The following is a 21,450-nucleotide window of genomic DNA, read 5'->3' as shown; positions in this document are numbered from 1 at the left end:
CCCCCTCCTGTTCCAACCTCCAAGATCCTCCTGTTCCAACCTCCAAGATCCTCCTCCTCCTGTTCCAACCACCAAGATCCTCCTGCTGTTCCAACCTCCAAGATCCTCCTCCTCCTGTTCCAACCTCCAAGATCCTCCTGCTGTTCCAACCACCAAGATCCTCCTCCTCCTGTTCCAACCCCCAAGATCCTCCTCCTGTTCCAACCTCCAAGATCCTCCTCCTGTTCCAACCTCCAAGATCCTCCTCCTGTTCCAACCTCCAAGATCCTCCTGCTGTTCCAACCTCCAAGATCCTCCTCTTGTTCCAACCTCCAAGATCCTCCTCCTGTTCCAACCTCCAAGATCCTCCTCCTGTTCCAACCCCCAAGATCCTCCTCCTGTTCCAACCTCCAAGATCCTCCTCCTGTTCCAACCTCCAAGATCCTCCTCCTGTTCCAACCTCCAAGATCCTCCTCCTCTTGTTCCAACCTCCAAGATCCCCCTCCTGTTCCAACCTCCAAGATCCTCCTCCTGTTCCAACCTCCAAGATCCTCCTCCTCCTGTTCCAACCTCCAAGATCCTCCTGTTCCAACCTCCAAGATCCTCCTCCTGTTCCAACCTCCAAGATCCTCCTCCTCCTGTTCCAACCTCCAAGATCCTCCTCCTGTTCCAACCTCCAAGATCCTCCTCCTCCTGTTCCAACCACCAAGATCCTCCTCCTGTTCCAACCTCCAAGATCCTCCTCCTGTTCCAACCCCCAAGATCCTCCTCCTGTTCCAACCTCCAAGATCCTCCTCCTGTTCCAACCTCCAAGATCCTCCTCCTGTTCCAACCTCCAAGATCCTCCTCCTGCTCCAACCTCCAAGATCCTCCTCCTGTTCCAACCTCCAAGATCCTCCTCCAGTTCCAACCTCCAAGATCCTCCTCCTGTTCCAACCTCCAAGATCCTCCTGTTCCAACCTCCAAGATCCTCCTCCAGTTCCAACCTCCAAGATCCTCCTCCTGTTCCAACCTCCAAGATCCCCCTCCTGTTCCAACCTCCAAGATCCTCCTGCTGTTCCAACCACCAAGATCCTCCTCCTCCTGTTCCAACCTCCAAGATCTTCCTCCTGTTCCAACCTCCAAGATCCTCCTCCTCCTGTTCCAACCTCCAAGATCCTCCTCCTCCTGTTCCAACCTCCAAGATCCTCCTCCTGTTCCAACCTCCAAGATCCTCCTCCTGTTCCAACCTCCAAGATCCTCCTCCTCCTGTTCCAACCTCCAAGATCCTCCTGCTGTTCCAACCAACAAGATCCTCCTCCTCCTGTTCCAACCTCCAAGATCCCCCTCCTGTTCCAACCTCCAAGATCCTCCTCCTGTTCCAACCCCCAAGATCCTCCTCCTGTTCCAACCACCAAGATCCTCCTCCTGTTCCAACCTCCAAGATCCTCCTCCTGTTCCAACCACCAAGATCCTCCTCCTGTTCCAACCTCCAAGATCCTCCTCCTGTTCCAACCTCCAAGATCCCCCTCCTGCTCCAACCTCCAAGATCCTCCTCCAGTTCCAACCTCCAAGATCCTCCTCCTGTTCCAACCTCCAAGATCCTCCTCCTGTTCCAACCTCCTCCTGCTCCAACCTCCAAGATCCTCCTCCTGTTCCAACCTCCAAGATCCTCCTCCTGTTCCAACCTCCAAGATCCCCCTCCTGTTCCAACCTCCAAGATCCCCCTCCTGTTCCAACCTCCAAGATCCTCCTCCTGTTACAACCTCCAAGATCCCCCTCCTGTTCCAACCTCCAAGATCCCCCTCCTGTTCCAACCTCCAAGATCCCCCTCCTGTTCCAACTTCCAAGATCCTCCTCCTGTTCCAACCTCCTCCTGTTCCAACCTCCAAGATCCTCCTCCTGTTCCAACCTCCAAGATCCCCCTCCTGTTCCAACCTCCAAGATCCCCCTCCTGTTCCAACCTCCAAGATCCTCCTCCTGTTCCAACCTCCAAGATCCTCCTCCTGTTCCAACCTCCAAGATCCCCCTCCTGTTCCAACCTCCAAGATCCTCCTCCTGTTCCAACCTCCAAGATCCTCCTCCACGCCGCGCCCCACTTGTCCCACCCATCGCCGCCTCTTCCTCCCTACCCAGCACACGTGCCCCACCCGTCACAACCTCCTCAACTAAAACTGCTCAACTATTTTATTATTATTACTATACCTATACCAGGTATAAGGCGCCCACTGAGCGATGCAGATCCTTTTCAGACGCGACCTGGCCACAAATTATAGGCCAGCGAAGTGGCTCATCACGTGGAGATTTATAGCAGGAGCCAAATACTCTGAACGCGTGGTGATATTGATTCTGAATGTGGAGAGAAAACCCGGAGGACCCGGAGAAAAATCCACGCGACCACGGGGAGAGAGAGAGACGCGCAGATTCCAAATATACAGCAGCAGCAGGCGTCAGGGTCTGGATCGAACCCACGACCTCCTCTCTTTCTAGATCTATCTTTAGATCTCTCTCTCTCTAGATCTCTCTCTCTCTCTCCACCTCTATATCTCTCTGGATCTCTAAACGGGCTCTCCAACCTCCCGTCAGAGCCGTCGCTAACCTTAAACACACATTCGTTCGTAAAAGTCGAAGGCGGTATAGTACTATGGTAATAGAGCAAGTGTAGAATCACTGAACCGGAATTCATAGCTTGAAATCATTTAGCGCGGGGTCCTTGAAAGTGCAGGGCCCGTAGCTGCTACACGTGTATAGCTGCTACACGTGTAGCTGCTACTTGTGTAGCAGCTACACGTGTACATATGTAGCTACTAGTAGCACAAGTAGCTGCTACACGTGTAGTAGTACACGTGTAGCAGCTACTTGTGCTACTAGGATAATCCGGCACTGGACGATCGTTTTTAATGGGAAAAGAACGGCTAATAATACTGCTACACTGTAACGTGATAACAAATGCAACGTTAATAGCTTCACAGAAGTCGAAGCGTCTCTCCCCACTTGATCGCCATCGTTGTCAACGCGTGCCTGGAATCTTCTCCAGGTGGTGTCCAGAGCCCGCAGTCGGAACATTTCCCGTGGTATCGTTGCAAATTCTCAGAAGTGTTAAAACTTTTATTTTCAAGCAGCCTACCAGTTCAAGTTTTAATGTCGCTAAACCTCAAAGTGTTGGAAACACACCCGTGCCGTCTCTCGGTATCCCCATCACACTGCCATCTCTGACCTCATTTGAACTGACTCTCTTCTTAAAATACACAGCACATACACTGCATACATAGAGAGAGAGACACACACACTTTAAACGTACGTATACAATAATTGTGGAACATTGTGCTTGCACTGTCCAGCATTCATGAATGACGACATTCGTCAGGAGATTACAACCACCGATATGATCAGCTGTCGAGTTCATCACTTTCTCTCTCTCTCCCCCCCTCTCTCTGTCATGAAGTAGGGCCCTCGCCCGAAACGTCAACTTGTTATCCACCGCTCTCCTATGCGGGCCTGCCACGGTGTTCGCTGCTCAGAGATTTGGTGTGCAGGTATTTGTGTGTGCTCAATGATTGCATTGTAATCATTTACGTAGCGTGTCGAGGAGATTCCTTTCACGGGTGCACCGAGTTTGTATTTGTAGCGTCCATCATCATAATTATTCTAATACTACGCGTGAGGAAGCTGAAACCGGAGCACCCGGATAAAACGCCACGCCATGCGCGAGGGAGCAACGCTCTATCCCCGTACACAGATGCAACAAACAGATGGAGATGAGTCCACACACTCTGCTGCTGTACCTCCTTCTAACGTGGCGTGCGCGATGACCACCACCACCACGTGACTTTTCTTTCGTGTTGTGCGCGGTGCTTTTTAGCGCCGCAGCGCGTGGATTTGCAGCGTTTACTTTCATTTGTGTTGCTGGTGACTTTGTGCGTTTCATAGCGAAATCGCCTCCAGTGCTTTTGCTGCTGGCGGCAATGAAAGTTGTTTAAAAGTCTACCTGGCAGAGCCAGGGGGCACGGCTCCTCCTCGACTCGCACCCGCTGGAGGCGGGGTGGGAGAGTCACACCCCATCTGTGTGTCATCCAACAACATTTATAACTAAAACGCGTGTTTATATTGCGTCTGCTCAAGGCAAGCGACCCGCCCATCACAAACGAGAGCTCAGCGAAGGGGCGCTTAGACCAGCACGTGGAAACGTAACAGCGGCAGCCAGATGACTCGAGACGCGTGGCGATGTTGATTATAAAACATGCGGAGGGATGGAATGACCCGGGAGGACCCGGAGTGAAAATCCACGCGACCACGGGGAGAGAGAAATAGAGACGCAAACTCCACACATACAGCAGCAGCAGTAGTAGCAGGCGGCGTCGTCAGTGTCGGGATCGAACCCACGGACCTCGTGTGACCCAGGCGAGGTAGTTAACATCTCCTAGCCACCGTGATGATGATGAGAGAGACGCACACACCACGACCTGCTGTGTACCAGGCGAGGTAGTTAACATCTCCTAGCCACCGTGATGATGATGAGAGAGACGCACACACCACGACCTCCTGTATACCAGGCGAGGTAGTTAACATCTACTAGCCACCGTGATGATGATGAGAGAGACGCACACACCACGACCTCCTGTATACCAGGCGAGGTAGTTAACATCTCCTAGCCACCGTGGCGAGAGGTTCAGCAAGCCCACGTGTCAGAGGGCCACGCCACGTGACACGCAGCCACCAGCGAAGTCGCGGAGCAAGCAGAGAGGAAGATCTGTGGGATGGGGAGCGTGCAGGGGGAGGAGGTGGAGGAGGAGATGGAGGAGGTGGAGGAGGAGGTGGAGGAGGAGGTGGCGGAGGAGGAGGTGGAGGAGGAGGAAGAGGAGGTGGAGGAGAAGGTGGAGGAGGAGGTGGAGGAGGTGGCGGAGGATGAGGTGGAGGAGGAGGTGGAGGAGGAGGTGGAGGTGGAGGAGGAGGTGGAGGAGGAGGAAGAGGAGGAGGAGGTGGAGGAGAAGGTGGAGGAGGAGGTGGAGGAGGAGGTGGCGGAGGAGGAGGTGGAGGAGGAGGTAGAGGAGGAGGTGGAGGAGGAGGTGGCGGAGGAGTAGGAGATGGAGGAGGTGGAGGAGGTGGAGGAGGAGGTGGAGGAGGAGGTGGAGGAGGTGGAGGAGGAGGTGGAGGAGGTGGAGGAGGAGGTGGAGGAGGTGGAGGAGGAGGAGGTGGAGGAGGTGGAGGAGGAGGAGGTGGAGGAGGTGGAGGAGTAGGTGGTGGAGGAGGAGGTGGAGGAGGAGGTGGTGGAGGAGGAGGTGGAGGAGGAGGAGGAGGTTGAGGAGGAGGAAGAGGAGGAGGAGGTGGAGGAGGTGGAGGATGAGGAGGTGGAGGTGGAGGTGGAGGAGGTGGAGGTGGAGGTGGAGGAGGACGAGGTGGAGGAGGTGGAGGAGGTGGAGGAGAAGGTGGAGGAGGTGGAGGAGGTGGCGGAGGAGATGGAGGAGGTGGAGGAGGACGAGGTGGAGGAGGAGGACGAGGTGGAGGAGGAGGTGGAGGAGGAGGTGGAGGAGGAGGAGGTGGAGGAGGAGGTGGAGGAGGAGGAGGTGGAGGAGGTCACTGCCCTCTGTCCGTGGTGGGTTCTGACCCACGACACGCCGCTCGCTCCTTGCTACTCGAGTGGCGGCGACTGAGTCTGAGATAGATCCACGGGCGTGTGTGTGTATGTGTGTATGTGTGTGTGTACGTGTGTATGTGTGTGTACGTGTGTGTACGTGTGTATGTGTGTGTACGTGTGTATGTGTGTGTACGTGTATGTATGTGTGTGTACGTGTGTATGTGTGTATGTGTGTGTATGTGTGTATTGAAGAGGCTCGTGAAGGACGCTGCTGGGCAGTTGGAGGCAGTCGCCCTCCAACAACAACGGAGGGCGGAGGAGCGACGCTCACAACAACGAGCGGAGCGCCGGGTGGCTAAAGCACAGCAGGTTGGCACAGTAGGGGGCACAGGTGGTGCATCAGCCAGTCATCTCAGTCAGTCGACACGTGGCACCTAGGTCTGCCCCGTGACCTGCCAGCGGGCGTTCGACACGTCACGTGGCCTCAGGGTGCACATAGTCTGGCACAAGCGTCGTGGTGACGTCACCGCCACTTAGTGGTGAATGGCGGTTGTTGTATGTATGTGTGTATGTGTCTGTGTATGTATGTGTATGTGTGTATGTGTGTGTGTCTGTGTATATGTGTGTGTGTCTGTGTGTTCGTGCGTGTGTGTATTTGTCAGTCGACCCGTGGCACCTGCTGGGTCTGCCCCGTGACCTCCTGCCAGCGGGCGTTCGACACTTCACGTGATAGCCTCAACGTGCACCTAGCCTGGCACAGGCGCCGCGGTGACGTCACCGCCACTTAGTGGCGAATTGTTGTTGTGTGTGTGGTGTGTGTACGTGTGGTGTGTGTATGTGGTGTGTGTGGTGTGTGTACGTGTGCCGTTGTGTAGTGTATAGTAGTGTAGTGTATGGTAGATGTATTAAGTGTATAGTAGTGTGGTGTATGGTAGATGTATTGTTAAGTGTATAGTAGTGTGGTGTATGGTAGTTGTATTGTTAAGTGTATAGTACTGTGGTGTATGGTAGATGTATTGTTGAGTGTATAATAGTGTAGTGTATGGTAGATGTATTGTTGAGTGTATAGTAGTGTATGGTAGTTGTATTGTTAAGTGTATAGTAGTGTATGGTAGATGTATTGTTAAGTGTATAGTAGTGTAGTGTATGGTAGTTGTATTGTTAAGTGTATAGTACTGTGGTGTATGGTAGTTGTATTGTTAAGTGTATAGTAGTGTATGGTAGATGTATTGTTAAGTGTATAGTAGTGTAGTGTATGGTAGATGTATTGTTAAGTGTATAGTACTGTGGTGTATGGTAGTTGTATTGTTAAGTGTATAGTAGTGTAGTGTATGGTAGTTGTATTGTTGAGTGTATAGTAGTGTGGTGTATGGTAGTTGTATTGTTAAGTGTATAGTAGTGTATGGTAGATGTATTGTTAAGTGTATAGTAGTGTAGTGTATGGTAGTTGTATTGTTAAGTGTATAGTAGTGTAGTGTATGGTAGTTGTATTGTTGAGTGTATAGTAGTGTGGTGTATGGTAGGTGTATTGTTGAGTGTATAGTAGTGTAGTGTATGGTAGTTGTATTGTTGAGTGTATAGTAGTGTAGTGTATGGTAGATGTATTGTTGAGTGTATAGTATTGTGGTGTATGGTAGTTGTATTGTTGAGTGTATAGTAGTGTAGTGTATGGTAGTTGTATTGTTGAGTGTATTGTAGTGTATGGTAGTTGTATTGTTAAGTGTATTGTAGTATAGTGTATGGTAGATGTATTGTTGAGTGTATAGTAGTGTAGTGTATGGTAGATGTATTGTTGAGTGTATAGTAGTGTAGTGTATGGTAGATGTATTGTTGAGTGTATTGTAGTGTAGTGTATGGTAGTTGTATTGTTGAGTGTATAGTAGTGTGGTGTATGGTAGATGTATTGTTAAGTGTATAATAGTGTGGTGTATGGTAGTTGTATTGTTAAGTGTATAGTAGTGTAGTGTATGGTAGTTGTATTGTTGAGTGTATAGTAGTGTATGGTAGATGTTTTGTTGAGTGTATAGTAGTGTAGTGTATGGTAGTTGTATTGTTGAGTGTATAGTAGTGTGGTGTATGGTAGATGTATTAAGTGTATAGTAGTGTAGTGTATGGTAGCTGTATTATTGAGTGTATAGTAGTGTGGCGTATGGTAGTTGTATTGTTAAGTGTATAGTAGTGTAGTGTATGGTAGTTGTATTGTGTAGTGTATAGTAGTGTATGGTAGTTGTATTGTTGAGTGTATAGTAGTGTATGGTAGATGTATTGTTAAGTGTATAATAGTGTAGTGTATGGTAGTTGTATTGTTGAGTGTATAGTAGTGTGGTGTATGGTAGTTGTATTGTTGAGTGTATAGTAGTGTAGTGTATGGTAGTTGTATTGTTGAGTGTATAGTAGTGTGGTGTATGGTAGGTGTATTGTTGAGTGTATAGTAGTGTAGTGTATGGTAGTTGTATTGTTGAGTGTATAGTAGTGTAGTGTATGGTAGATGTATTGTTGAGTGTATAGTATTGTGGTGTATGGTAGTTGTATTGTTGAGTGTATAGTAGTGTAGTGTATGGTAGTTGTATTGTTGAGTGTATTGTAGTGTATGGTAGTTGTATTGTTAAGTGTATTGTAGTATAGTGTATGGTAGATGTATTGTTGAGTGTATAGTAGTGTAGTGTATGGTAGATGTATTGTTGAGTGTATAGTAGTGTAGTGTATGGTAGATGTATTGTTGAGTGTATTGTAGTGTAGTGTATGGTAGTTGTATTGTTGAGTGTATAGTAGTGTGGTGTATGGTAGATGTATTGTTAAGTGTATAATAGTGTGGTGTATGGTAGTTGTATTGTTAAGTGTATAGTAGTGTAGTGTATGGTAGTCGTATTGTTGAGTGTATAGTAGTGTATGGTAGATGTTTTGTTGAGTGTATAGTAGTGTAGTGTATGGTAGTTGTATTGTTGAGTGTATAGTAGTGTGGTGTATGGTAGATGTATTAAGTGTATAGTAGTGTAGTGTATGGTAGTTGTATTGTGTAGTGTATAGTAGTGTATGGTAGTTGTATTGTTGAGTGTATAGTAGTGTATGGTAGATGTATTGTTAAGTGTATAATAGTATAGTGTATGGTAGTTGTATTGTTGAGTGTATAGTAGTGTATGGTAGTTGTATTGTTGAGTGTATAGTAGTGTATGGTAGTTGTATTGTTGAGTGTATAGTAGTGTAGTGTATGGTAGTTGTATTGTTGAGTGTATAGTAGTGTATGGTAGATGTATTGTTGAGTGTATAGCAGTGTAGTGTATGGTAGCTGTATTGTTGAGTGTATAGTAGTGTATGGTAGATGTATTGTTAAGTGTATAGTAGTGTGGTGTATGGTAGTTGAACTTTTTTCGCACCGTACGTAGCCCACCGCGCTAATCTGGCTCGCAGTGTGGTGACTCCACAGCGAGAGAAGCAGTCCATTGGGGCCCTTTCTAGCAACACGCCAGGAGGTGTTAAGATGTCCACACACCAGATATGTAGCTATTGCTAAGCATCGAGTCTGCATCAACCACACCTAATAATAATAATGTTGGTGTCGTCTTTGGAACTACACCAAAGCTACAGCCTCCATCGTGGCGTCCGGTGTCACACCGGAGAACAGCGCCAACAGGCGAACAGCACAAGGGCAATGCACACGAACACAATGCCTCGGTAACAATAGACGCCGGTTTAACAAGACAATAGACGCATTGTCTTGGCCTCGTCTCACCACCGGTGTCACACCGGAGGAGGACGCCAACAGGCGAACAGCGAGCGGGGCGGTGCGAGAGAGCTTTGCCAGGGTGGTTGTCGCTCGTGTGGAGCGGTGATCCCTGCACACACATCGACTCTTCGGTGTGCGACATCACAGCGATGATGGTGGTGATGGTGGTGATGGTGGTGATACATCACAGCGATGATGGTGATGGTGGTGTGACATCACAGCGATGATGGTGATGGTGGTGTGACATCACAGCGATGATGGTGATGGTGGTGTGACATCACAGCGATGATGGTGATGGTGGTGTGACATCACAGTGATGATGGTGGTGATGGTGGTGATGGTGGTGATCCGGCAAAACAACCCCCTACCTCCTCGCGGTGCCGGACGGGCAACTCTGTCGTGGACAGTGCTGTGGGGGGAGTTCCAATTTTGATTGGCTCCTCCCCTCATGGCATATGTGTCCACCACAGGGGCTAAACGGGGGCTCTGGACGGGTGCGAGGGGCTGGTAACCCCTCCACCTTCAATTAATTACCACAAAACCACGAATTAAAGTGAAATATGTAACAACTAAGCTTGTGCCGGAGGCCCCGGGGGGCCAGGCGTCTATGACGTCTCCTGGCCAAACCCCAATTGGCGGAGCCAGGAGATTGAATACCTACCCTCGGGGCTACTCCAGAAACAACGAAAAGCCACTACGGGTGGCCACGTGGAATGTTCGAACGCTCACTGCAGAGGAGAGGCTGCCACTCCTCTGTCGGGAGCTGGACCGGTACCGCCTGGATCTATGCGGCATTCAGGAGGTCCGGTGGACCGGCTCTGGCTCCTGCCACCATGAGGGGTGGACAGTCCTCTACTCGGGGCAGCAGACTGCCAAACAACAGGGTGTGGGTCTTCTTTTGAACAAAAGAATGAAGGGGGCGTGGGAGCGTGGCGGTGAGGTGTGGGAAGCTGTAAGCCCCAGGCTACTTTGGGCTCGCCTTCCCATCAACCGGAGGCGAGGAATGGTGGTCGTGGTTACTTATGCCCCCACCGAAGATGAACATCCGTGGAGGGATGCAGGCAAAGCCGATGAGTCAGATGCCTTCTATGACCTCCTGTCACAGGTGCTGGCTAAAGTGGCCCCTCGGGATAGAGTCATCATGTTGGGTGACTTCAATGCCCGAGTTGGTCATGATACTGGCACCTGGTCTGGAGTGATTGGAGGGCATGGGCCAGATCAGCTCAATAACAACGGTAGGAGGCTGCTAGATTTTTGTGCAGCCCATGGGCTTGTAATTACCAACACGCTGTTCCGGCATCGGCGCATCCACACAACATCATGGATGCATGCCGGGTCCAAGCAAGAACATCTGCTGGACTACATAGTGACGGACCAGCGAATGCGAGCCCATGTCCTTGACACCAGGACCTACCGTGGAGCTGATCTGCCCTCTGACCATCGACTAGTCATCTGTAAGATACGCCTGCCATTCTTCCACTCCGGTGGTGGGTGTACACCCAGGACCCCATTCCAACCTAAAGTGGCCTGGTCTCAGTTATCTGATGAAAGTTGCAAGCGAGAATTTCATCATCGCTTGCGGCTGGGATTGGCATCGTCCCCGACTCCTCCTGATGTCGAGGGTAAATGGGCGAGGTTTAGGACTGTGACTCATGCAGCTGCAATGGCGGCTTTGGGTATGCGGTCCAGACCTCCCCAGACACCCTGGATGACAGAGGAGTTGTTCAGGATGGTTGAGAAAAAGCGACAGGCCCACTGTCATCGGCTACAGAATCCCACGTCAGAGAATGAGGAGGCTTACCGCAGCCTTCGCTCGGAGGTTCGGAGAGCCGTGAGGCGCTGCAAGGATGGGTGGTGGTCGCGGGTTGCTGAGGAGATGGAGTCTGCCTCAGTGGCCCGTGATCACAAATCGCTATTTAACTCCATCAAAAAAGTAACCTGCAGCGCCACACCTATTACCATCATTAGGGGAAAAAACGGTGATCCAATTTCCGACCCCCAGGAACAGGTTCGCAGATTTGCTGAGCATTTCTGTGAGGTCCTGGGGGAGGGAAAATCCCACAGCCAGGAAAACATCGTGGCACAAAGTGAGGATGACCCTGCTGAGGCTGCGGTGCCTCAAATATTGGATGAAGTCACCCCCTGTGAGTGGCTGGCTGAGGTGCCATCTGCTGAGGAAGTATTGAAGGCGATCCGGAGTCTGAGACCAGGAAAGGCAGCGGGCAGAGATGATCTCCCAAGCGAAATGCTGAGGGAGGGTGGCGTTTGTGCACAGACTGCCCTATATGACATCATAACAACAGTCTGGACCACTGGACGGGTTCCGCAGGATTGGAAGGATGCCCTGGTGGTCCCCCTTTTTAAGAAGGGGGACCGCACAGACTGTAACAACTACAGGGGCATCTCACTCCTCAGTGTGCCGGGAAAGGTCCTGGCAAGGATTATTCAGCATCGCCTTGCCAGGCACGCTGAGGAGAGGCTTGCGGAGCCCCAATGCGGTTTCAGGAAAGGGCGGTCCTGCACAGATGCCATATTTTCTGTCCGTCTGCTACAGCAGAGGTGTAGGGAATTCCAACAAGACCTACATCTCTGCTTTATTGACCTGGTCAAGGCCTATGATACAATCAGTAGGCCTGGGCTCTGGGTCGTTCTTCGTGCTTTTGGAGTACCTGACCCTCTGCTCACGATCATTAAGGACCTTCATGATGGTGAGCGGGCCCGGGTAAAACTACGTGGCCGGGAGTCAGAGCCATTCCCTGTACACCTTGGGGTGCGACAGGGATGTCCTCTGGCTCCCACATTATTTAACATCTATTTTGACCACGTAGTTCGTGAAGCCTTCAATAGCTGTACCGGGGGAATCTCCATATGGTACAGATATAATGGGAGGCTAATCGATGCCCGGGTGCGGTCAAGGGATGGCTCCCTATTGCTCAACCACGTTATGTATGCTGATGACTTGGTAAAAGCTGCTCAGTCAGAGGAGGAGTTGGAGACGCTGCTGCTGAGACTGGAGCGTGCCACTAAGAGGTGGGGCCTTACCATCAGCCCCACCAAAACTAAGCACCTGCCTGGGTATTTTGTACCATCGGACACTCCACCCCCACAACTCCCAATCGGTGATGGGGCAGTTGTGGAGAGAGTGGAGAGTTTCCCATACCTGGGCAGTGTGCTTATGACTGGCTCCAGTTTAACAGCAGAGGTCTCACTCCGAATCAGTCGAGCGGCAATATCTTTTCATCGGTTGCGTAACGCTGTGTGGAAGCTACCTGGTCTGTCGCTCCGCACTAAGCTTCAGGTCTTCTCGGCCACGGTCATTCCCTCCCTTCTCTACGCTTGCGAAACGTGGACCCCCCTAATGGAACATCTTCGCCGGTTAGAAACATTTAGGCTGACCTGCCTACGATCCATCCTGGGTTTAACCAGACTGGATTGTGTGAGGAGCTCACAAATCCTTGAAAGATCTGGGCAGGGTCCCATCGGTGAGCTCCTCCGGCAGGCAAGGCTGCGATGGCTGGGTCATGTAGCCCGCATGCCCAGCCACCGCATGCCGAAACAGCTTTTGTTTGGCCGGATTGAGGGGGCTAAGCGGGCGCGGCACGGGCTAGAGAAGAGATGGAGTGATGTGGTACAGGAGGACGTGGAGCTGAGTGGACTTGCCGATGACTGGTACCAGCGGTGTCAAGATCGGCCTCTGTGGAGGAGGCTCGTGAAGGATGCTACTGGGCAGTTGGAGGCAGTCGCCCTCCAACAACAACGGAGGGCGGAGGAGCGACGCTCACAACAGCGAGCGGAGCGCCGGGTGGCTAAAGCACAGCAGGTTGGCACAGTAGGGGGCACAGGTGGTGCATCAGCCCGTCATCTCAGTCAGTCGACCCGTGGCACCTGGGTCTGCCCCGTGACCTCCTGCCAGCGGGCGTTCGACACTTCACGTGGCCTCAGGGTGCACATAGCCTGGCACAAGCGTCGTGGTGACGTCACCGCCACTTAGTGGCGAATGGCGGTTGTTGTTGTTGTTGATGGTGGTGATACATCACAGCGATGATGGTGGTGTGACATCACAGTGATGATGGTGATGGTGGTGATTCATCACAGCGATGATGGTGATGGTGGTGTGACATCACAGTGATGATGGTGATGGTGGTGATACATCATAGTGATGGTGGTGATGGTGGTGATACATCACAGCGATGATGGTGATGGTGGTGTGACATCACAGCGATGATGGTGATGGTGGTGTGACATCACAGCGATGATGGTGATGGTGGTGTGACATCACAGTGATGATGGTGATGGTGGTGATACATCATAGTGATGGTGGTGATGGTGGTGTGACATCACAGCGATGATGGTGATGGTGGTGTGACATCACAGCGATGATGGTGATGGTGGTGTGACATCACAGCGATGATGGTGATGGTGGTGATTCATCACAGCGATGATGGTGATGGTGGTGTGACATCACAGTGATGATGGTGATGGTGGTGTGACATCACAGTGATGATGGTGATGGTGGTGATACATCATAGTGATGGTGGTGATGGTGGTGATACATCACAGCGATGATGGTGATGGTGGTGTGACATCACAGCGATGATGGTGATGGTGGTGTGACATCACAGCGATGATGGTGATGGTGGTGTGACATCACAGCGATGATGGTGATGGTGGTGTGACATCACAGCGATGATGGTGATGGTGGTGATTCATCACAGCGATGATGGTGATGGTGGTGATTCATCACAGCGATGATGGTGATGGTGGTGTGACATCACAGTGATGATGGTGATGGTGGTGATACATCATAGTGATGGTGGTGATGGTGGTGATACATCACAGCGATGATGGTGATGGTGGTGTGACATCACAGCGATGATGGTGATGGTGGTGTGACATCACAGCGATGATGGTGATGGTGGTGATTCATCACAGCGATGATGGTGATGGTGGTGTGACATCACAGTGATGATGGTGATGGTGGTGATACATCATAGTGATGGTGGTGATGGTGGTGATACATCACAGCGATGATGGTGATGGTGGTGTGACATCACAGCGATGATGGTGATGGTGGTGTGACATCACAGCGATGATGGTGATGGTGGTGTGACATCACAGCGATGATGGTGATGGTGGTGTGACATCACAGCGATGATGGTGATGGTGGTGATTCATCACAGCGATGATGGTGATGGTGGTGATTCATCACAGCGATGATGGTGATGGTGGTGTGACATCACAGTGATGATGGTGATGGTGGTGATACATCATAGTGATGGTGGTGATGGTGGTGATACATCACAGCGATGATGGTGATGGTGGTGTGACATCACAGCGATGATGGTGATGGTGGTGTGACATCACAGCGATGATGGTGATGGTGGTGATTCATCACAGCGATGATGGTGATGGTGGTGTGACATCACAGCGATGATGGTGATGGTGGTGATACATCATAGTGATGGTGGTGATGGTGGTGATACATCACAGCGATGATGGTGATGGTGGTGATTCATCACAGCGATGATGGTGATGGTGGTGTGACATCACAGTGATGATGGTGATGGTGGTGATTCATCACAGCGATGATGGTGATGGTGGTGTGACATCACAGTGATGATGGTGATGGTGGTGATACATCATAGTGATGGTGGTGATGGTGGTGATACATCACAGCGATGATGGTGATGGTGGTGATTCATCACAGCGATGATGGTGATGGTGGTGTGACATCACAGTGATGATGGTGATGGTGGTGATTCATCACAGCGATGATGGTGATGGTGGTGTGACATCACAGTGATGATGGTGGTGATACATCATAGTGATGGTGGTGATGGTGGTGATACATCACAGCGATGATGGTGATGGTGGTGTGACATCACAGCGATGATGGTGATGATGTTCTGTCTCTCTCTCTCTCTGTTTCTCTGTCTGTGTCTCTGTCTGTGTCTCTGTCTCTCTGTCTCTCTCTTGCATAGTCACCACCGCTCAGCCTTGTCCACCACTGCCCCCACTTAGCAGCAGCACCCCACCCCCAGATATACACGGCAAGTCCTCGCTTAACGTACTGCAGCGTTCACTACAACGCGCGATCACTACAACACGTGATCACACTACAACGCGGTTCACTCCGTTGGGGCACAATTTACCACGCTCATCATCAGCAGCCATCGTTTATCCACTGCTGGATGAAAGCCTCCCTCCATCTGGGGCCATTCCTATGGCGGTCCTCCGGTCAGCTGTAACGAGCGATGCGGTGATGCTGCTGATGATGCTGCAGCTGATGATGCTGCTGCTGATGATGCTGCAGCTGATGATGATGATGCTGCTGATGCTGCTGCAGCTGATGATACTGCTGACGATGCTGCTGATGCTACTGCTGCTGCTGATAATGCTGATGCTACTGCTGATGATAACGCTGATGCTGCTGCTGATGCTGATGATGATGCTGATGATGATGCGAATGATGATGATGCTGATGATGATACTGCTGATGATGCTGCAGCTGCTGATGCTACAGCTGATGATGCTGCAGCTGATGATGCTGCTGATGCTACTGCTGATGCTACTGCTGATGCTGATGATGATCACGAGAGTAACAAGCACTATAACGCTGCTACCGGCAAAAGGCAGCCAATTGTTGTACAACACTTATATGCTCCCGCGTCCGTACCAATTCCTCGACCTTCATCAACCGCGCGCTGACCACAGTGGTGAAGTATGGTCAAAGTATCCCCACTCCCACGATCCAGCGGTGGGCATCTGTTGTTATAAAGGGGCCCTACATAAATAAATAAACACGTAAATATTAAAACGCACTAATGTTTTACTTGCATAGTGAAGTTTTTTTTTTCATTTGCTATACAGCCAGATACTACGACTCACCGCTAACCTTAAACACCCAGTCGTTCGTAAAAGTTGAAGGCGGTATAGTACTATAGTAATAGAGCAAGTGCACAATCACTCAACCGGAATTCATAGCTTGAAATCATTTAGCGCGGTGCCCTTGAAAGTGTGTAGTAGTAGCTACAACATGTGTAGTAGTAGCTACAACATGTGTAGTAGTAGCTACTACATGTGTAGTAGTAGCTACTACTACACATGTAGTAGCTACTACTACATGTGTAGTAGTAGCTACTAGTAGTAGTAGTAGCTACTACTCAGTAGTAGTAGCTGCTACTACATTTGTAGTAGCTGCTACTACACATGTAGTAGCTGCTACACAGTAGTAGCTGCTACTACTACACAGTAGTAGTAGCTGCTACTACTACTACTCAGTAGTAGCTACTACTACTGAGTAGTAGTAGCTACTACTCAGTAGTAGTAGTAGTAGCTACTACATTTGTAGTAGCTGCTACACAGTAGTAGTAGCTACTACATATGTTGCAGCTATTACACATATGTAGCAGTAGCTACGACTACATATGTGTAGTAGTAGCTACTACTACACATATGTAACAGCTACACAGTAGTAACTACTACTACTAGCTACTACACATGTAGTAGCTACATATATAGTTACCACATATATAGTTACCACATATGTAGTTACCACATATGTAGTTACCACCTATGTAGTTACCACATATGTAGCTGCTACTTTTGCTTCGAGGATAATACGACACTGATGTACAAAGACAAAGATCCCCCGTGTAGCCTTAACAGACTGTATGGGCAAGTGCTGTTAGCGAGTAGCACCTATGAAGGCCGGCACGGCAGACGAGGGGGTGGCTGGCCAGCACCACGCCCGGCCGCCTTTGTCTCCCCAGTGGCAATGTTTTACACACCGCACCAGACACTAATTTGAGGCTGAGTCGACCTAATGTAGACACACACACACTCGTACACGCGATCTTGTGTGTGTGTGCGTGCGTGGGTGTGTATGTGAGTCTGAGTGTGTGTGTAAGTGTGTGTGAGTGTGAGAGTGTGTGTTAGTGTGTGTGAGAGTGTGTGTGAGTGTGTGTGAGTGTGTGTGAGAGTGTGTGAGTGTAAGAGTGTGTGAGTGTGAGAGTGTGTGTGAGATTGTGTGTGAGAGTGTGTGTGAAAGTGTGTGTGAGAGTGTGTGAGTGTGTGAGTGAGTGTGTGAGTGAGTGTGAGAGTGTGTAAGTGAGAGTGTGAGAGTGTGTGTGAGTGTGTGTGAGTGTGAGAGTGTGTGTGAGTGTGTGTGAGTGTGAGAGTGTGCGTGAGTGTGTGTGAGAGTGTGTATGTAAGTGAGTGTGTGTGCGTGTGTGTGAGTGTGTGAGTGTGTGTGTAAGTGAGTATGTGTGAGTGTGTAAGTGAGTGTATGTAAGTGAGTGTGAGTGAGTGTGTGTAAGTGAGTGTGTGTGTGTGTGTAAGTGAGTGTGTGTGAGTGTGAGAGTGTGTATGTGAGTGTGTGTGAGAGTGTGTATGTAAGTGAGTGTGAGTGAGTGAGTGTGAATGTGAGAGTGTGTATGTAAGTGAGTGTGTGTGAGAGTGTGTGTGAGTGTGTGTGAGTGTGTGTGATAGTGTGTGTGTGTGTGTGAGAGTGTGTGAATGTGTGTGAGTGTGAGAGTGTGTGTGAGTGTGAGAGTGAGTGTGTGTGAGTGTGTAAGTGTGTGTGAGTGAGAGAGTGTGAGAGTGTGTGTGAGTGTGAGAGTGTGTGTGAGTGTGTGTGAGAGTGTGTGAGTGTGAGAGTGTGTGTGAGTGTGTGTGAGTGAGAGAGTGTGTGTGAGTGTGAGAGTGTGTGTAAGAGTGTGTGTGAGAGTGTGTGAGGGTGTGTGAGTGTGTGTGTGGTTGTGCATGTAAGTGAGTGTGTGTGAGTGTGTGTGAGTGTGAGAGTGTGTAAGTGGGCGTGTGTGAGTGTGTGTGAGAGTGTGTAAGTGAGTGTGTGAGTGTGTGTGTAAGTGAGTGAGTGAGTGTGTTTGAGTGTGTGTGAGTGTGAGAGTGTGTATGTACCTGAGTGTGAGTGAGTGTGTGTGAGAGTGTGTAAGTGAGAGTGTGTGAGTGAGTGTGAGTGAGTGAGTGTTTGAGTGTGTGTGAGAGTGTGTATGTAAGTGAGTGTGAGTGAGTGTGTGTGAGTGTGAGAGTGTGAGTGTGTGAGAGTGTGTAAGTGTGAGTGTGTGAGTGTGTGTGAGTGTGTAAGTGTGTGTGTAAGTGAGTGTGAGTGAGTGTGTGTGAGTGTGTGTGAGTGTGAGAGTGTGTATGTAAGTGAGTGTGTGTGAGTGTGTGTGTAAGTGAGTGTGTGAGTGTGTGTGAGGGTGTGTATGTAAGTGAGTGTGTGTGAGAGTGTGTATGTAAGTGAGTGTGTGTGAGTGTGTGTGAGAGTGTGTATGTAAGTGAGTGTGAGTGAGTGAGTGTGAGTGTGAGAGTGTGTATGTAAGTGTGTGAGTGTGTGTGAGTGTGTGTGAGAGTGTGTATGTAAGTGAATGTGAGTGAGTGAGTTTGAGTGAGTGTGTGTGAGTGTGTGAGTGTGTATGTAAGTGAGTGTGAGTGAGTGTGTGTGTGTGAGCGAGAGTGTGTATGTAAGTGAGAGTGTGTGAGTGTGAGAGTGTGTAAGTGAGTGTATGTAAGTGAGTGTGAGTGTGTGTGAGTGTGTGAGTGTGTGTGTGAGTATGTGTGAGTGTGTAAGTGAGTGTATGTAAGTGAGTGAGTGTGTGTGAGTGTGTGAGTGAGAGTGTGTGTGAGTGTGTGTGAGTGAGAGTGTGTGTGAGTGTGAGAGTGTGCGTGAGTGTGTGTGAGTGTGTATGTAAGTGAGTGTGTGTGAGTGTGTGTAAGTGTGTGTGTAAGTGAGTGTATGTAAGTGAGTGGAGTGAGTGTGTGTGAGTGTGTAAGTGAGTGTATGTGAGTGTGTGTGAGTGAGAGTGTGTGTGAGTGTGAGAGTGTGCGTGAGTGTGTGTGAGAGTGTGTATGTAAGTGAGTGTGTGTGAGTGTGTGTGAGTGTGTGTGTAAGTGAGTATGTGTGAGTGTGTAAGTGAGTGTATGTAAGTGAGTGTGAGTGAGTGTGAGTGTGTAAGTGAGTGTATGTGAGTGTGTGTGTGTTGGGGAGCGGTAGTGTAGCGGTGACCGCGACCCGGGATCGATTCTCGCTCAAGGCTGTCGACACCAGCGACGATTTTATCTGAACCGGTCCTGGGCCTCCTCCCCTAGGTCGACTCAGCCTCAAAATGAGCACCTGGTGCGGTGTGTGGTTAACATCGTCACCGGGGAGACAAAGGCGGCCGGGCCGTAGCGCTATGCCACCCACCCCCTCGTGTGCCGTGCCGGCCTTCATAGGCGCTCCTCGCTAACAGCACTTGCCCCAACAGTCTGTTACAGGCTACACGGGGGATCTTTGTCTTTGTAGGTGCTGCTCGCTAACAGCACTTGCCCCAACAGTCTGTTACAGGCTACACGGGGGATCCTTGTCTTTGTAGATGCTACTCGCTAACAGCACTTGCCCCAACAGTCTGTTACAGGCTACACGGGGGATCTTTGTCTTAGTAGGTGCTGCTCGCTAACAGCACTTGCCCCAATAGTCTGTTACATGCTACACGGGGGATCTTTGTCTTTGTTTTTTTGTACGTGAGTGCCCGTGTGTCCAAGTGTGCGCGCGCGTGTGCACGTGCGTGTGTCCAAGTGTGCGCGCGCGTGTGCACGTGCGTGATAAATCGAAAAATCTTTACCTGATCTGAACTTGTTCCGTATGAGGATGGACTGCTCATGTCCCAGCAGAGTCATACTTCGATAGGCAGGAGTGGCAAGTCAGAGGGACTGGCTGTAGGTACTAAGTGCTCGCTTCAGCCAGAGAGAGAGAGACAGACACGCTTCGAGAGAGCGACACGCGCACACACAACACAGAAACTGCGGGCAACTCGCGTGCCTCTGAAGCTCCTGACCGGGGGCGTGCCTCTACTCTCTCTCTCTCCTCTCTCTCTAATCTCTCTCTCTCTACTCTCTCTCCTCTCTCTCCTCTCTCTAATCTCTCTCTCTACTCTCTCTCCTCTCTCCCTCTCTCTACACTCTCTCTCCACTCTCCCTCCACTCTCTCTCCTCTCTCTCTAATCTCTCTCTCTACACTCTCTCTCCTCTCTCTCTCTCCTCTCTCTCTCCTCTCTCTCTACTCTCTCGCTCCTCTCTCTCTACTCTCTCTCCTCTCTCTCTAATCTCTCTCTCTACTCTCTCTCTACTCTCTCTCTCCTCTCTCTCTAATCTCTCTCTACTCTCTCTCTACTCTCTCTCCTCTCTCTCTAATCTCTCTACTCTCTCTCCTCTCTCTCTACTCTCTCTCTCTAATCTCTCTCTAATCTCTCTCTCCTCTCTCTAACACTTTGACTAGCGACTGAGTCGAGCGGCAGACAGAAGCGCAGGTGACTCGCTCGCTGCGTGCTGTGTGCAGAGGCAGCTCCATCTGGGAGCGTCGCTCGATCGTCACCCTATCGGCAGCCCTCCCCTACAGATACATTCACACACATACACAGCCCCTACCACACACACACAGCCCCTACCACACACACACTGCCCCTACACCACACACACACAGTCCCTACCCTACACACACACACACTGCCCCTACCCTACACACACACTGCCCCTACCACACACACACACACACAGCCCCTGCCACACACACACACAGCCCCTGCCACACACACACACAGCCCCTACCACACACACAGCCCCTACCACACACACACAGCCCCTACCACACACACACACAGCCCCTACCACACACACACAGCCCCTACCACACACACAGCCCCTACCACACACACAGCCCCTACCACACACACACACACAGCCCCTACCACACACACACACAGCCCCTACCACACACACACAGCCCCTACCACACACACAGCCCCTACCACACACACACAGCCCCTACCACAAACACAGCCCCTACACCACACACACACACAGCCCCTACCACACACACACAGCCCCTACCACACACACACACACAGCCCCTACCACACACACACAGCCCCTACCACACACACACACACAGCCCCTAAACTAGACACACACACAGCCCCTACCACACACACACTGCCCCTACCACACACACACAGCCCCTACCACACACACACAGCCCCTACACCACACACACACAGCCCCTACACCACCCACACACAGCCCCTACCACACACACACACAGCCCCTACCACACACACACACAGCCCCTACCACACACACACACAGCCCCTACCCTACACACACACAGCCCCTACCACCACCCCCCCCCACACAC

At 50.6% G+C, this 21,450-nt stretch overlaps 1 protein-coding gene across 4 annotated transcripts in view; it reads right to left on the bottom strand.

Annotated features, from left to right (window-relative positions):
* Positions 1-20,705, bottom strand: part of LOC116955222 (uncharacterized) — a 78,635-nt gene extending 57,930 nt beyond the window's left edge. For 2 of the 4 annotated variants that reach the window (XM_076052815.1, XM_076052816.1), the window contains exon 1: positions 19,883-20,705. In XM_076052815.1, coding sequence (XP_075908930.1) covers positions 19,883-19,937 — 55 coding nt within the window. In that variant the 5' untranslated portion in view covers positions 19,938-20,705. The remainder of the gene's footprint in view (positions 1-19,882) is intronic. The other 2 variants (XM_076052813.1, XM_032976240.2) reach the window with 2 other exon arrangements.
* Between the last annotated feature and the right edge of the window lie 745 nt (positions 20,706-21,450).

Source organism: Petromyzon marinus, chromosome 58 (genome assembly GCF_048934315.1).
Source record: "Petromyzon marinus isolate PM22_M1 ecotype Great Lakes invasive population chromosome 58, UKy_Petmar_22M1.pri1.0, whole genome shotgun sequence".
Classification (NCBI taxonomy): domain Eukaryota; kingdom Metazoa; phylum Chordata; class Hyperoartia; order Petromyzontiformes; family Petromyzontidae; genus Petromyzon; species Petromyzon marinus.
The sequence above is the reverse complement of the archived record's forward strand: the minus strand, read 5'-3'. Positions and strand labels throughout refer to the sequence as shown.